At 39.4% G+C, this 15,930-nt stretch overlaps 1 protein-coding gene and 1 long non-coding RNA gene across 3 annotated transcripts; both read left to right on the plus strand.

Moving 5' to 3' along the window:
* The first annotated feature begins 6,522 nt into the window (after window positions 1–6,522).
* Window positions 6,523–11,775, plus strand: LOC114918092 (uncharacterized). Of its 2 annotated transcripts, XM_029275797.2 has the most exons (9): window positions 6,523–6,669; window positions 7,555–7,905; window positions 8,166–8,489; window positions 8,679–8,801; window positions 9,343–9,441; window positions 10,563–10,600; window positions 10,696–10,836; window positions 11,194–11,363; window positions 11,628–11,775. In XM_029275797.2, exons 1-8 carry the CDS (start codon window positions 6,630–6,632, stop codon window positions 11,320–11,322), a joined length of 1,245 nt encoding a protein of 414 aa, XP_029131630.2. In that variant the 5' UTR covers window positions 6,523–6,629; the 3' UTR covers window positions 11,323–11,363; window positions 11,628–11,775. The 2 variants fall into 2 exon arrangements, with proteins under 2 accessions (XP_029131630.2, XP_029131629.2); XM_029275796.2 differs by having other exon boundaries at window positions 11,194–11,775.
* A 3,335-nt stretch (window positions 11,776–15,110) lies between these two features.
* Window positions 15,111–15,930, plus strand: LOC136181170 (uncharacterized). The gene is made up of 2 exons (XR_010667571.1): window positions 15,111–15,151; window positions 15,378–15,930. It is a non-coding gene; the product is annotated as an uncharacterized lncRNA (long non-coding RNA).

The raw sequence follows: 15,930 nt of genomic DNA on the forward strand, positions 1-15,930 counted from the left end.
TTAAAGTTGTCACGCACATACTCATATGCCTTTGGAGAGTAAAAGTGCAGTGTGGTGGCAAACTGCTTAAAATATAAAATAGTATTTTATTGGTGAGGTGCCCCAATCAAAGCGTCCTACAGAGTAGCAGCAGCTTTAGAGGGAGGAGACGAGAGCATTATGGAGAGGAGCTCACCGGAGGGGGCGAGCTGGAGGAGAGACGCACAACCAGAGAAAAAGGAAATCCCAGTTTAAAATATAATGTTGGTGAAAAGAGGGAAACAGGACGACATAAATGTCAATGTTGAAATTGTTTTGAATACAGAGGCTGTGAATGTTCAGTTTTCTTTGGCTATAAAAAGGCAACAACAGCCTGTAGTTTAATCCTGGTGTTTCTCTTCGTTAACAATTATTGAAGCAAAATCAAAAATAAATGCATGACATTTAAAACATATTAAATGTGTGGGGGAAAACGCAATCTTTATGTCTTCTTTTATTGTCTCTTCACAACTACAATAACAGCAGCCTGTTGTGTGTAACACTGGTCTCCTGCATTAACACCTTCCTTTCAAAGGTGATAAATACAGACACAGTCACAATCACCGCAATGTTTGTCAGGTTTTGTCAATTTTTAGAACAATTTCTCAATAAGCGTCATTAAATTTACAATTTGATCAACTTGTGACTGTTGAATTGGTGTGTGTGGAAGACAATTCAGAATATTTATCAGTTTAAGCAGCATGATGCTCGGTTAATATTACATTACACCGCCGCCGGTTGTTGATGTTTGCGTTCACGTTTCAGTTAGTCTCTTAAATCAGTAACAGTTATATTAAATCAGAGCTTACCTTTAGTTTTATCTGGATCTTAAATCAGTAACAGTTATATTAAATCACATCTTACCTTTAGTTTTATCTGGATCTTAAATCAGTAACAGTTATATTAAATCACATCTTACCTTTAGTTTTATCTGGATCTTAAATCAGTAACAGTTATATTAAATCACATCTTACCTTTAGTTTTATCTGGATCTTAAATCAGTAACAGTTATATTAAATCAGATCTTACCTTTAGTTTTATCTGGATCTTAAATCAGTAACAGTTATATTAAATCAGATCTTACCTTTAGTTTTATCTGGATCTTAAATCAGTAACAGTTATATTAAATCACATCTTACCTTTAGTTTTATCTGGATCTTAAATCAGTAACAGTTATATTAAATCAGATCTAACCTTTAGTTTTATCTGGATCTTAAATCAGTAACAGTTATATTAAATCACATCTTACCTTTAGTTTTATCTGGATCTTAAATCAGTAACAGTTATATTAAATCACATCTTACCTTTAGTTTTATCTGGATCTTAAATCAGTAACAGTTATATTAAATCAGATCTTACCTTTAGTTTTATCTGGATCTTAAATCAGTAACAGTTATATTAAATCACATCTTACCTTTAGTTTTATCTGGATACATAGAGAAATATTCTACCCTCGTATATAGTCCTATGAATTTCAGTCTGCACGGTGAAAGTAAAACCTGTTCCTCTCGGTATAGTCCACTTATCACTCAGACTGTAAACATGTTACCAGATGTTTTTATTTTTGCTGTAAAATAACTGTACAGTCAATGAACCGCATCTATGAGCAGATTTTATATTACAATTCTTGGTTTTAAATACAATTTCAATCACAATAACGATATTAACAATATCAAGAAGCATGTCAGTTATTAGGTTTGTTCATTTAATAAAATAAAATAAAAAGATAAATCATGCCGGATAAGTAACCTAGCTTTACAACATTTCAGATAACCTTAGACTGCTTATGTGTTAGCTAGCTAGATAACGACTTTAACCAATGACACATAAATCACTTTTTTACTTACCGAAAAATCTGCAAAGATCCCTTATCTCCCACAGGTCGGTTAGAACAGTTTACTGCAGAACAACTCATTTTCCAGCTCAAAAAAGACGAAAAAACTGAACGGAAAAATTCAATGGCGTCTCGGCTTTCCTTCACTACGTAACTTTTGTTATTCACAAAGAGAGCTACGCAAGATCGGCGGCTGTCAATCATTGTCAAATATGACGTAAAATCCAGTTTTTCAACCTCAAATAACTTATTTAAAACAAACTTCACAGAAAAATGAGCACTTGAACACAATGTAGGGTGATAATAACTAATGATCACAGCAGAGTTTAGGTTTGGAAAAAAATGATGTGACGAGTATTTTAACTTTCCAGTTTGACCCACATCCCATCTGTTATCATTGAGGAGGCGGGGTTTATGACCTATACTGCAGCCAGTCAGTAGGGGGAGCTCGCTACCGAGCACACTGAGCTGTCTCACTTGGAGGTTACGCCTCCTTGTGGAACAAATTGGAACCACACTCTAAATTTAAATATTTCAATCATGGATAGTCACCACAAAATGGCAGCATTGTTTTAATTTTACAGCTCTTATTTAAATCGTGGATGTGTTGAGCTAAATCAGCCTCTCTAGTCACCACAAGATGGCAGCATTGCCTTAATTTTAGAGCGGGCCCTGTAGCCTATCACGCATGAGACATTTGAAACTAACTTGACTTTAGAGCGTTATTAACCCCTCTTCCCGACATGATAGCATGTCATGTTTATCCCCTCTAGCTTTAGAATTGAGCCCGCGACGCCGTCCGAAAAATAGTAAAATTTATGTCAGCTGAGGGCACACTAACATTAGACAACAAGTTAACCATTAGCGATAGCGAAATGACTGCTAGCTAACTGGTAAACCGTTAGCGCGAGCTATTCTGTGAAATTGCTTGGTTGACTAATGTAACATAATGGTTTTATAAGTTTAGCTAGTTAGCCGTTAGCTAGGGAGAGTTACAGCCACTTCCACGAGAGACGCACAAAAAGTTTAAACACACGCCACGGCCACGCCCTTTCACGAAATATTGTGCGGAGCACAACGAGATATGCTGAGCCTGTGTAGAACGCACTGACACTGAGTTTGCACCGATCGGATGGGCACCCTCAGCCAAGTTCGTTCAAATAGGAAGGTTGAAATCATGATTTTGGGCCATTATTGTGAAATACAACTTTAATTTGTGGACTTCCTGTTGGGTTTTTTTGAAACGCTGCAAGAGGATTTTTTGTCCGTCCTGACAAGCTTAATATGCGTAACAATTTTCATGACTGTACTTCAAAAAAACCTCTATGGGAAGGTGATTTTGAAAATTCGAAGGGGGCGCCACTGAGCCATTAAGCCATGCCCACTTACTTAAACAATATAAAATGTTTAAGTTTAGTACCAGGATTATATGTATGAAGTTTCAGGTCTGTACGACTATGTTAAGCCCGTGAAAAAACTACTTCCTGTTTGATGGCTACATTCCTGTGTAGCAATGGCTAGTGCAAAGGAAACAGTGCTCAGACGGAGTGACCTCCTGTTGTCAACAGGTGGCGCTGTGAGTAATTACTTTTACTGTTTTTGGCGTGATGCAAAAAAACGACATCAAACTTTGACATCACGCCACGGCCACGCCTTATTTCCAAACCTCATGATTTGAGCACAACTTTTATTCTTCAACTTGTCTACTTTCATTTGACACCAAACTTGAATTGTTCAGATATACGCTCTCGGGCGGATGCTTTCAAACAGGTACCCTGTAAACGGTGAAAATACAGACTTTTTAAACATTCAAAAAATCATAGCGGACTTCCTGTTGAAATTAGACAATGACTTCCACTGACTTTTTTGTAGGTCTCGGCCTGCTCTAACATGTAAAAAAGATTGATGTATGTAGGCAAAAAAACCTATTTGTAAAAATCAAAAGGGGGCGCCGTTGAGCTAATTTGCAAACTTCGTTCATGAAAACGCCAAAATATCAAATTTTTCGCCAGACCCGATGACCATGCAAATTTTGCTGAGTTTTCGGGCACGTTCAGGCCCTCAAAAGTGCCCGCAAAGTGGCGGAATAAAAATAAAAATAATAATAATTTTCATTCCAAGAGGGTCCTACGCACTTGTCAGTGCTTCGGGTCCTAATTATGTTTATAAGCGTTACTCTAATTAGAAAATGAGAGGCTGGCTTCAGATCATTCCAGAAAAAAAACTTCAACAGCTGATTACTGACGGTGATGCGTTTAGGGTTAATTTATAGGATGTGACTGTTGATATTAAATCAAATTGTCAGCACTTCTAATCAGTGAGAGTAATAATCGTGGGAATAAAGCAGAAACGGAGAGATCAGTTTCTTTTCAAATGAAAAACTTTAGGAGCTGAAAGGGAACATTTTTTATTTGCAGCTACTCCATGCAGACGCTGTATTCTCTGCTTTTGTCAATGAAATTTTAAAAAAAACTGCTTTGTTTTGGTGGACACAATACCAAAGTCGTCTGTAGCATACAGCACTGCATGATCAATCCTTCCAAATTACTCACTATGCGGTTTCTTCTTCCATCTGCCGTGAAAGCACTGCAACGTATCTGCTCGTACAGATCTGCATACTTGAAATATCAGTCCAAGTATGAAAAATAAAGTATATGTTGTTAATGTGTACAATTATGTTTGTCAAACATGTTTTCTGGATATATTTACAGCATATTAAAAAATAAAGTTCTTTATTTATTATCAGTGTTTGTTCTTTTGGGTTTTTTGGGATGGTTCTGTGATCAAACTTGCGTTCCAGTTTTCACTGGTTTCAATGCTAACTTTTGTCTCTGCTCAGATCGCCCTGTGAGTCAGACCTCTCTGCACCCAGTACCTCCTGCGTTCCTGATGTGCTTTGTATGTGACTGAGGTTTCATCAAGCGGACACATTCAGTGTTAAAAAATGAAGCTGATGCATTTAGTGTAAAATCCTGCAGTTCCTGGAGTGTCCACTAGAAGCTGGCTGCAGAAGCACAGGAAGTCACATACACACCCATTCTAAAAAGCCTGTTTTTACAGCAGAGATGTTTACAGCCTGGTTCAAAAAACCAAATAGGTGTGATTAGCTCATGTCTGGATGGACACACACTGTACGGGGGGTGAATGTTTTGATGACTCATCAGTTTTGATTTGATGAAGGATAAGAGTTATTCACAATAAGGCGTGTAGCTGACCGGATTGACAGGTGGGCGCGGTGTAACGGTTTGTCAGGAGGTTTAAAACCCGCCTCAGCTCCAGCTCTCAGCCTGTCGTTAGGTTGACTGAAAGTTAGACTGAGACAGCATTTCCAGCATCCAACTCCAGCGCCCCCTGCAGGAACAGACGGGTGACGTCACTCAGGCTGCGTCCATTTATATTTACAGTCTATGGTTTTCACTCAAGGAGTAACCTCTGGTGTTGAAAAATGAAGCTGATGCATGAAGTGCAGAATCCTGCAGTTCCTCGAGTGTCCACTAGAGGCTGGCTGCAGAAGCACAGGAAGTCACATACACAACGGGACATAACATTGGGTTGATTTTGATTGGATGTTGAGCTTCGAAAAGCTTTTTAATTATTAGAAAAATTAGTAAAGGCCCCTGAGTGCAGGATGGTTATTTAGATGTAAACCTAATGGTAACGCTTTATTAAAATATATTTGGCAGATGAACATTTAACAGGAACACTGAATTAAAAATGGGATAATGTTTTTTTAACTTCTTTGGGATTTAAATAAAGTTGTTGAAAAAGAAAAGATCAAGTGAACGTAGTTCCTGATCCACACTTCATACCAGTTGGTGGCAGTAATGCATCAAAACATTGTTTGCTAACCGCAAGAAAACACCAAAAAGAAGAAGATCGGGTGAGGCTTTAGAAGACTTTGGCGTGAACTCCTCACTGACTCACACATCAGGTAGTGGTGCAGGTGCAGTCGTCTTTGTGTCCATGAAGTCTCTACGAACCGGATAATCTCAGCATTTTACCGACAAATCTGACGGCGCTGTCGGGTCGGAAATTACCTGCTGCAGTCTGCTGGCGTCTCATCTGCGCCTGCACATACGGACCCGGGTGAAGGAATGTGTGTGTGTGTGTGTGTGTGTGTGTGTGTGTGTGTGTGTGTGTGTGTGTGTGTGTGGAGTGTGGTTGGTGTGTTTGTGTTTTTGTCTTTATGTCATTGTGGGATCCAAAAAAGGACAGCCCACTGTTGGGGTTGTATCAAGTCAACTTTGGTTATATTCTTTAATAATTATATTTAATTATTAATAATATCAATAAAATATCAATAAACTATGTTTAATCTCGTTTTGGGGCACCACCCTGTAATCCGGTAAATATAACCAAAATATCACTCAAATCAGTCTCAAATTAGTTATTTAATTACTAATATTATTAATAATGAATAACTATATTTAATAAATTGAAGGCGTGAAATCCGTACTCAAAGCCTTCACACCCAGCTTATATCACAATGTAAATACACCAGTAACCACAAACAACTGCTCTCTTAAATTATAACAGAATTTATTTAAACAAAGCAACATCAACCCAAAATCAATGAACTTAATCAAACAAATAACTATTATAAACTAATCTAAGCAACAAACATTATCAAGCAAAGGCTTGTGTGTGTGTGTGTGTGTGTGTGTGTGTGTGTGTGTGTGTTCTTAAGAGGAGGTGTGCCAACATTTTAAAGAAACGAGAAGTTCCTGGTTTACAAGTGAAGAAGAAGCAGAAGTAGAAAATCATTAGAGTCTTGAACATGGAAGTCCATCACACTGTGATCTTCTTCTTCTTCCTCTGTGAGTATTTTTCTATTTTCTTTTAGTCACTTTCTTTGTTGTTATTTGTTGTTTTTTAATTGGTTTATTATTGGTTACTGAGTGTTTTAATGGTTCAACATGATGATTATGTCCTTAAATAATGCAGTAAATACAGTATATACACAGTTCTTACTGTAATCATTTGTTGAGGAACGATGACCCTCAGTGTGGGGTTAGTTAGTCCTCATGTGGACAAATGATTTTAACGTTTATAACCAAAGTTAAAATGAGGCTTCAGCTGTCCGAGTAATTCACAACCAATGAGTATCTTCCAAAGTCGAGTTCTTTAAGTGACATATTGAAATGTTGACGTGCTCTGCCTGTAACTGAGTTAACATGTTTGGGTACTTTATCCTGATTTTAAGTTTCAACAATATGCAGCATGAAGGAGATTTTAAAGGTTAATATCAAAACTACATACTTATAGAAACCAGAGCATCACAGCCAAAACATCACCACTAGCATTTAAAAAACAAACAGTGCAGTAATGTGGGAATGGCTTGCACAACTGACCTGCTGCTTTCTAAATCATTTTGGAATGATTGCATTAAAAAATTGGTTAAAATTATGGACTCTTACAAAACTATTTAAAAAAGTGTCAAAAGAGGCTCAAGGGCTTTGATAGCCTTTGAAATGCGTGAAAAGATCTTTAAGAGCTTTCTCATTTCTCATTTTTGAAAAATGGGAATTATGATTTCAACAGAAGTTGCTGTTGAAAGTTTGGGGTTTTACTGTACAACATTTATTACTCTTACTTATTACGGCTATAGATGCAAACGTCAAAGGTAAGAGTTAAACGTGCATCAGGAACATGTGGTGGCAGGATGTAAAGACAGTAACTTCTGATTCTTCATCTCTTAACAGCTCTGCAGGATGAAAATTTTGGTGTCATTAGTGCAGAAGCGATAGATTTCTACACAGTACTTGTAGGGGAAAATGTGGAAGTCGAATGCTCGACTTCTCAAGAAACAACTAGAACGTTTTTCTGCAGAGAAGAATGTAGACAGGAGGACATCATCATACAAACATCTGGTGCCAGCGCTCAAGAAGACAGATTCAGCATTGAATGGAAGAGGAGACAACAAACTCGATCCGGAGATGTTTCTGTGAAAATCTCACAGCTGACCAAGTCTGACTCCGGACGCTACAGGTGTGGTCTCGGTTCATCTTTATCACCAGCTTCATACACGGACATTGAAATCATCGTTGTAGACAGTAAGTTTGTACTAAAAACCCTGAAAATGTTTCCTGAACAGCTGAACTATGACAACAACTGATAAACTACTGAAGGCCACAGACTTCTTTTACAGACTGGTTCAACTGGGCAGCTCCCAGTATGTGACTGTATATTGTTGTGATTTCTTGAAGGGGATGCAAAACATAACTGTCTGAACTAGCTCGCAGGCGTCACCTCGTCATTGACTGAAATAGATTCATACACTTTGTAAGAGTTTATTCCTCTTCTCTTTTCACAGCATGGCTGGTAGAAAACAGAAGAGAACCTGTCAGAGCAACAACTGGAGGGAATTTCACAGCAGCATGCTTCTTCTTTTCAACTCTCGATTTGAGAAGTGCATTCTTCTGCAAGGACAGATGTTTGGACAATTTAATTGAAACAACTGATAAAACAGTGCAGACTGGCAGATATTCCATCAGATATGTACAATTTGAAACTGTAGGATCTGTGTATGTGAGCATCTCACAGCTGACCCAGTCTGACTCAGGACGGTACACGTGTGGTCTGACAAGAAATCGGTTAAGTGAACTTTCGTACACATTCGAGGTCTTTGTCGCAGACGGTGAGTTTCTTCTTAAAGTGAAATGAAAATGTTTTGTATGTCAGTCGAGAGCATCTTTAAGTTTTCACAGACAGCTGCTGATATTTTTAAGTTCCCAACACTGTGATTTAAAAAATACACACAGAGTAGTGTACAGGTCGTCTCATCAGGATTCCTTCATACGTGTTCATATGCTTTCTTTGTTCACAGTCCCAACAACACCAAAACGTAATTTAATACCCTCAACATCAGTCCCTTTAGCAGCGACAACACCGAGCAACCATGGAGCTGAGACCCCGATACCCACCAAGCAGTCTGGAACAACGACAACAGGTACATCCACACACTGCATGTGTCAAACTCTCACACATCAGAACTAGGAGGAGGTCCAGGATCTTTTTTTAATATATATAAATAATTATATCATACATGATTCAAAATAAATAAACAATTTAAAAAGTCACCAGAATAGTTTCTGAAGGGAAAGATGAACTTTGATTTCAGGGAGTCTGTCGTCATTCAGTCTGGCTAATAATGAAATGAACAATATAAAATCAACTTGTCATAGTTTTGAGCACAGACAGTTAAACTCACCAAGTCCAACCTAAGCCCGCTTTACCCCTAATGTGAGTGCACCCTAAAATGAAATTTAAGTTGTCAGGTTAGCTTGGTTAGCTTGGCGCCTAACAGGAACACATAAGAACCTAAGTAAAGAAAGTAGAAGAAACTGTAACAAAGACTTATTATTACACACTATGAGGGAGAATCTAAGAGGCCTTTTGTACCTGACAGTCCACAACTAATGTCATCAACAACCAAGACGTGTCAAAGTAAAACAACCCCCATCCCCCCTTTCCCAACCCTCTTTCTGCAGAAATGTTGCTGTACGCAGGACTGACCCTGGTCGCCCTGATTGTCCTGTTATCTCTCGTTACGATCATATTCTGCAGGAGGAAGTTTTCAAAACCAAAGGGTGAGGCAACAGGATTTACACACACACGGACAAACTTACACATGCAGGCAGCCTAACTACCGTAACTTCCTGTTTCCTATGGTACATGTTAGGGATGCAATACATAGCTCCTTTTTTGGTCAAGGTTTTCACTTCGGTTCTGATGGCCCGGGCTGTTTTTTTTGGCTTTCCAATCTTTGGATATTTTTTATTGAAGTGACAGCGTCTTCTTTCAGTTGTTTTCAATGAGTAGAGAGTGTATTACTCACTTTGCGTGACTTCCCCCATCACTCAGAGCACTCAAGTTAAAAATCTTTCAACTTTTCAGAGAGGTGCTGTTGGCGTCAGTTGTGCTCTTTTCCAAATGTATAATATTCCCTGTAGTTTTTCTGTTGGGATCGTGTCTTGTACCCACATCCTCTTTGCTCCGTGTTTGATTGGGAAATAAACGATCTCAAATATAAAACATACAACAACATAATGTTGACAATGAGACAGGATGGGCGTGCAGCACTTTTCTTCTCAGCGCACAAACGTTTCATGCGAGCGCACAGCCAGCGCTTTTCTGCCCGGAAAAAAACGCTAGAAGGCCACTGGGCCTTAGGCTAATTGTAAAGCCTTTATCTGCGATTTTTCACACTTAAATATAAATCAAGTATCTCCTCTGAAAATAACTCTGTGAGTCATGACTGTCTACAACGGGTGTGACACCCGAGTCCCACTGTCTGTGATGTTTTCAGAGTTTTCAGAGTCCTATCTTCACTTTGTTTACATCGCCAGGACGGCCGGCTGACTCCTCCCCTCGTGTATAAAAGTTGTTTAATTGAGGGACTAGAGAAAAGAAGAATAACATACTGTACTCACTGCTTAACTGTGTTTCTAGATCACGCTCATTTCAGGTAAATTTACATGCAGTGTGAAGATACCAGCATAATAAAGATCGCTAGCATTAGCATGCTAACACAACAATGCAGCGCAAGTTGTTTTGGTTTCATGCTGGTGCTCAAGGGCGACATCTGCTGGATCAACAAATCACATAAAGCCTTTAAGGCAAAGCAGAACGTGTTTATCAGTGATGGGTCCAATTAAATACTGTGTGTTTCAGTCTTGTGTCATTCTCTAAACACATTCTGCTTTTTTAGAAACTCCAATGGAAACAGAGTTCACATCTGTCACAGAGGTGAGAGTGAGGACATTTCAGCCATGATTATAATTACTGGAGTTTATTGAACAAGCTCTTTTAACTACAATCAAAATGTAATGTTTGTCCTGCAGACCAACCGAGCATATGAGGACCTGAGGGAGGACAAACGGAGAGGATCCCTTCCTTACGAACACGCCGTGTACACCAAACCGAATGGAGTAGAAATCGACCATGAATACAGCACTGTCACTAGAGCCAGGTCTCATCATGCAGTAAGTTTTTGTGTGTGGCACATGTTTTATGGTGTTTTGGGGGAAGGTACAAGTAGATGAGGAGGTAATCAGCCTGAGCAGCCTACAGAGGGAAACACCCAGCCTGGTGTTTTGTTAGCGTTCAAGTTCTTATAGGATGAGTGTATGTCGATCTACTGAGGCTTTATTGTTACATGGACACGGATGTTCAAGGACTGAGTCATCTAACCCACCAAGCCACACAAAAGACGACTTTTAGTATGGATTCTACGCACTGTTTTAAATCTTTATTTTAGAGAAAGGACAGAGGACAGAGACCACTTGTCTCTGCAACAGATTCATTGCTGACTTATTTTTATTTTGTCTTTCTTTACCCAGGCTGAAGATGACTCTGGTAACATCACTTACTCTGAGTTGAATTTTACCAATGCTACGACCGCCTCGCTCAACATCGCCCCCAGTGGACAATCTGACAATGTCATCTACTCATCACCTCGAGAGATGTGAGCTCTGATGTGAGCGATGCCCAAGATGATTGGCTGTAAGAGGTGACATATTCTCCTCCTCTTCTTCTTCAGTGTCAATAAGTCTCAGAGCTCCTCAAAACATGTGTGTGAAGTTTCTTGTTCTAAATCCACTCTGATCCTGTATTTGATCATGTCTATAAACCCCTCTATTTCAGCCCTACTCAGAACAGGCTGTTTCTGTGTCTGTACCTTTAAATATGTAAATGAGCGGTGTCTGACCACGCCCCCTCTCTGGAAGGGCTTGGGTGTCTCAGGCTTTCTCACTCCATGTCCTATTGTTTACAGTGAGAAGGCAGACTCAGAGGGCAGAACAAACACCTAGCTGTGGGAGTGTCACCCACCTGGGGGAGGGGCTACTGCCCTTTGTGATGTCATGAAGGGAAAATTTCCAAACTGCCTGTTTGAGCACACATTTTCTGAAAAGTGGAGCAGGAAGAAGCTTGTATTATATTTGTAAATTAAGATTATTATAAAGTGTAATATAATATGAAAATATTTTTTTGTAGTTTATATTTGTATCTTTTCAATGTTATAAATAAATACATAAATGAGCGACAGATTCTAAATAATACAATAACAAAAACAACAGCAATAAAAAAGAAAACAACAGCAACATCTTGTAAATATTGATCCTTAATTAACTACAAAAGTGTCGCCTCTACTGTTTGCTTCAGGTTAGAGCTACTTTTCTACTTGTACCGTATTTTGAATGTATAGTATGTATATTCCACCTTCAGGTCCCGTTTGTGCTTATGTGTGTAATCTGGGACTATGTGTGTAAGAAGCATGTCTCTCAATAATGGAGTGTAAACCAGAATTTCAGGTGAGAACATGGTCCCGTTTGTGCTTATGTGTGTAATCTGGGACTATGTGTGTAAGAAGCATGTCTCTCAATAATGGAGTGTAAACCAGAATTTCCCCTCTGGAATTAATAAAGTCAATATCTTCGCTGTTTTTGTTTTGTTGTTATTCTTTGTTAAGCTCCTTTGAGTATTTAGAAAAGCGTTATAAAGGTCCGATGCATTATTAAAATTTGTTTAAAAAGAAAAAAACAGCTGGCTTGTTCCATCCAAGCATCCATTATCTATACCGTTTTTTGCCGTTCAGGGTCACAGGGGGCTGGAGCCAATAGCAGCTGATGAGAGGCGGGGTTACACCCTGGACTGATCACCTGTCAATCACAGGGCTGACATATAGAGACAGACAACCAGACACACTCACATTCATACCTACAGACAATTTAGAGTCAGCAGTTAACCTAACGAGCATGTCTTTGGACTGTGGGAGGAAGACAAAGAGAACAAAAAATAAATAAATAAAGTTGTCTAAGTCTAAGGCTGTGAGGAAACAGCGCTAACCACGGCAGCACAGTGCTTTAAGTTGTTCCTGTAAAGTCTCCTCAGAGCTCGTCGAAGAGACTTTGAGTCAGTGTGCAAACATTTATTGACACGTGGTCACATTTCTTTTAAAACATGCCGCAATTTTCAGATAAAGAAGAACAAAGTGTGCAAAGGAGGCCAACGTGACACCATCACCTTCCTTCACACACACACACACACACACACACACACACACACACACACACACACACACACACACACACACACACACACACACACACACACACACACACACACACACACACACACACACACAGGTCTAACACCGTTTAATTTAATAATTTAATTAAACTCCTTTGAATAATGTTGCCGACTATGTGTGGTCTCCCTCTTTTGTCACTGCTCTGTTGAGCCAGGACACACACACTGTGTAGAACTACTGACACACACACTGTGTAGAACTACTGACACACACACTGTGTAGAACTACTGACACACACACTGTGTAGAAATACTGACACACACACTGTGTAGAAATGATAAGAAGAAGAATGGAGGATTCTTTATTTCTCTTTTTGGAGGAGAACCCGCTGCTGAGAAACAGGAAGTGTGACATACAGACGCAATAAAGACTCACCACTCGTCCAATCAGTTAACAGCATGTTGTTGCTAACGGCAACAGATCCAGCACACGACCCGATGAATGACTTGAAGTTTATTGCACACATGAGATGTGGGTGTGAAGTCTGTCTTCCTTTTTCACAGATTTTTAAAAGACTTTTATCAGGATCCTGGAAAACCCGGAATTCTTCTGACGCAGCCTCGTTGTACAACCGCACAACCGGATGTGTTGATCACTAGAACACACTGACACTAAGTCTGCATCCAACGGCTGAACGCTTTCGGACTCGCTTTATTTTTAGCTTCTGCCAGTCTTTATTTGTATACATACGTTTATGTATTTCAGTTTTACTTAAACTTTCCGTTTTCTTTTCTTTCTTCAAAAACAGCATTTTATCCATATTTCAACACAATATGCACAGCTATATACATAAACTTATACTTGTCATTAATTACATGCAAAAACATTTCTGTGTGTTATTATTCTTTTCACAAATATAAAATAATTCAGTTCTGCTACTTAAGAGCTTCTTATCAATTCAATACAGTTGCAAACAGGTTTCCAGTTTAACTGAATAAAAGTTCAATTCTCGCTTAGCATTATGCTAACAAAAAACATGGGAAATCCCATAGAGAAACAGCGAAGCTAGCGGAGTTAGCGCTACACTTTTTACATGAATATAAGTACAAAATATGAAAACGAACAGTCTTCATGAACCCACGGTTACTTTAAGAGACATGCAGGAGCTTTACAAAACTAGCAAAAGAGCATGGGAGCTAGGGACAAGCCATGACAGACATATATGAATCTGGCGATGAGCCAGCGCTCATGAGCGTCATAGCTAAACTACCTTAAAACCTTCAAAACAAATTTAAAACACATCCTGATACACACTAAAGGATGGTGTTACCTTCCACATGCTAAAGAAGAATATAGACCACATGTACTTTTGTGATTCGTGACATCTACTCACCGGTAAATAACAGGGAAATAATGAGACAACCACAGGTAGCCTATAGTGTTTCCTTTCCTGCTTCTGCCAGTCTGAAGCAGTGGGCGCGCACTGTAGCTGTTCCCACCAGTGGGCGCGCACTGTAGCTGTTCCCACCAGTGGGCGCGCACTGTAGCTGTTCACACCAGTGGGCGCGCACTGTAGCTGTTCCCACCAGTGGGCGCGCACTGTAGCTGTTCACACCAGTGGGCGCGCACTGTAGCTGTTCCCACCAGTGGGCGCGCACTGTAGCTGTTCCCACCAGTGGGCGCGCACTGTAGCTGTTCCCACCAGTGGGCGTGCACTGTAGCTGTTCCCACTCAACGTTCTTGAAGCCAAAATACGCCGCTTAGGGGCGCTTCCATCTTGCGATTTTGACGTCATTTGGAGCCAGAGTCTGTGCAGTAGGGTCCGGAGGGAGGAGCCCTGGTAACACGCCCCGCCCACTTAGCGTACTGCTCTGATGACTTACGCAGCCCAGCTACGCCGAAAGCGCTCTGCCGGTCTACAATGAAGAAATGTGTAAGTACAACAAACCACCGTATTCAAAGTCTAGTATTTAAACACACTGTGTTTTTAAAAAATCCCGCTATTTTGATCATTACTGAAAATATGTGGGCTGCTGGGTCCTCTGGTTTTAATGAAATCGTTCTATATTTAAGCTATATTTAAGATAGGTTAGACTACAGGTGGTAAGATATGTTGTATTCTGTTAGAAACTGATAGTCTGCAATGTGAGTCATGTCTGCTTTTCTAATATATTTAAGTGAACAGTAAATCTATTGTTTTTTGTGTTTTCATTTAGGCAAATTAGAGATAAAAGCAGCTGGTCTGACATCTTCCACAGAGGTGAAGTGTAAGTTAAAATCATCTGTTAAAAGTTTATATCCTGTGATTGTTTTGAAGTTTCATAAGAGTAAAAACAAGCTGTTGTTAACAATACAGTCTTCTAAAAATAAAAATCACACTGAGTCATACACCAGCTAAATATTAAATAGAAAGGTGATGTTTTCTTTTCCATTTTACAATCAACAGAACCTAAAAATGACTCATTTCAACCTTCATCTCCACACCTGTTACAGAGGTCAGGCTGGGGTCACAGAGTTTGAAGGAACCTCCTCCTTTTTTCACCTGTGCCAGATGCCCTGCTCATCCACTGTGGGAGAAATGACCTTACACCAGCAGCTCTCCCAGATGAAGAGTCCTCTCTGCCATCACCCAGAGGAGCTGATCGACGTCTGAAGAAGGTGGACAGAGTCTGGTGCTTTGTGACAGTGAACAGTGAGAAGGCTACCATAGTCATCCTCAGATAAAACACAGAGATCCAGGTCAATATTCAATTTATTTTTCTTAACATGATGTTGCCCTGTGTTTGAAAGGCCAGATGCTGGAGGGTTGTGTTGGATTTGCTTTTCCATCATATTTTAACAGTCAAACAATCATCCAGGATCTCTTTACTTTATTTGATTTTTGTTTGGATTTTTGTTAAAGTATTTTTTATACTTTCTCCTATGTCCCAGCAGTTTGACCTGATGGTCTCCCTTACTTATTTTCCACATGGTTAATGAAGCCAGGGGTTGTTTATTGAAGATTTCTTTTCATAAAATGTTTAAATAAACTTTTTTAAAATCTGAA

This window comes from Labrus bergylta, chromosome 12 (assembly GCF_963930695.1).
Source record: "Labrus bergylta chromosome 12, fLabBer1.1, whole genome shotgun sequence".
NCBI classification, from domain to species: Eukaryota; Metazoa; Chordata; class Actinopteri; order Labriformes; family Labridae; genus Labrus; species Labrus bergylta.

Excerpts from the sequence above, each read along its gene's own strand:
- LOC114918092 (XM_029275796.2), top strand. The coding sequence starts at position 6,630 with ATGGAAGTCCATCACACTGTGATCTTCTTCTTCTTCCTCT. Across the intron at positions 8,802-9,342 it reads GTCTGGAACAACGACAACAG|AAATGTTGCTGTACGCAGGA; the intron begins GTACATCCACAC and ends CTCTTTCTGCAG. Across the intron at positions 9,442-10,562 it reads GAAGTTTTCAAAACCAAAGG|AAACTCCAATGGAAACAGAG; the intron begins GTGAGGCAACAG and ends CTGCTTTTTTAG.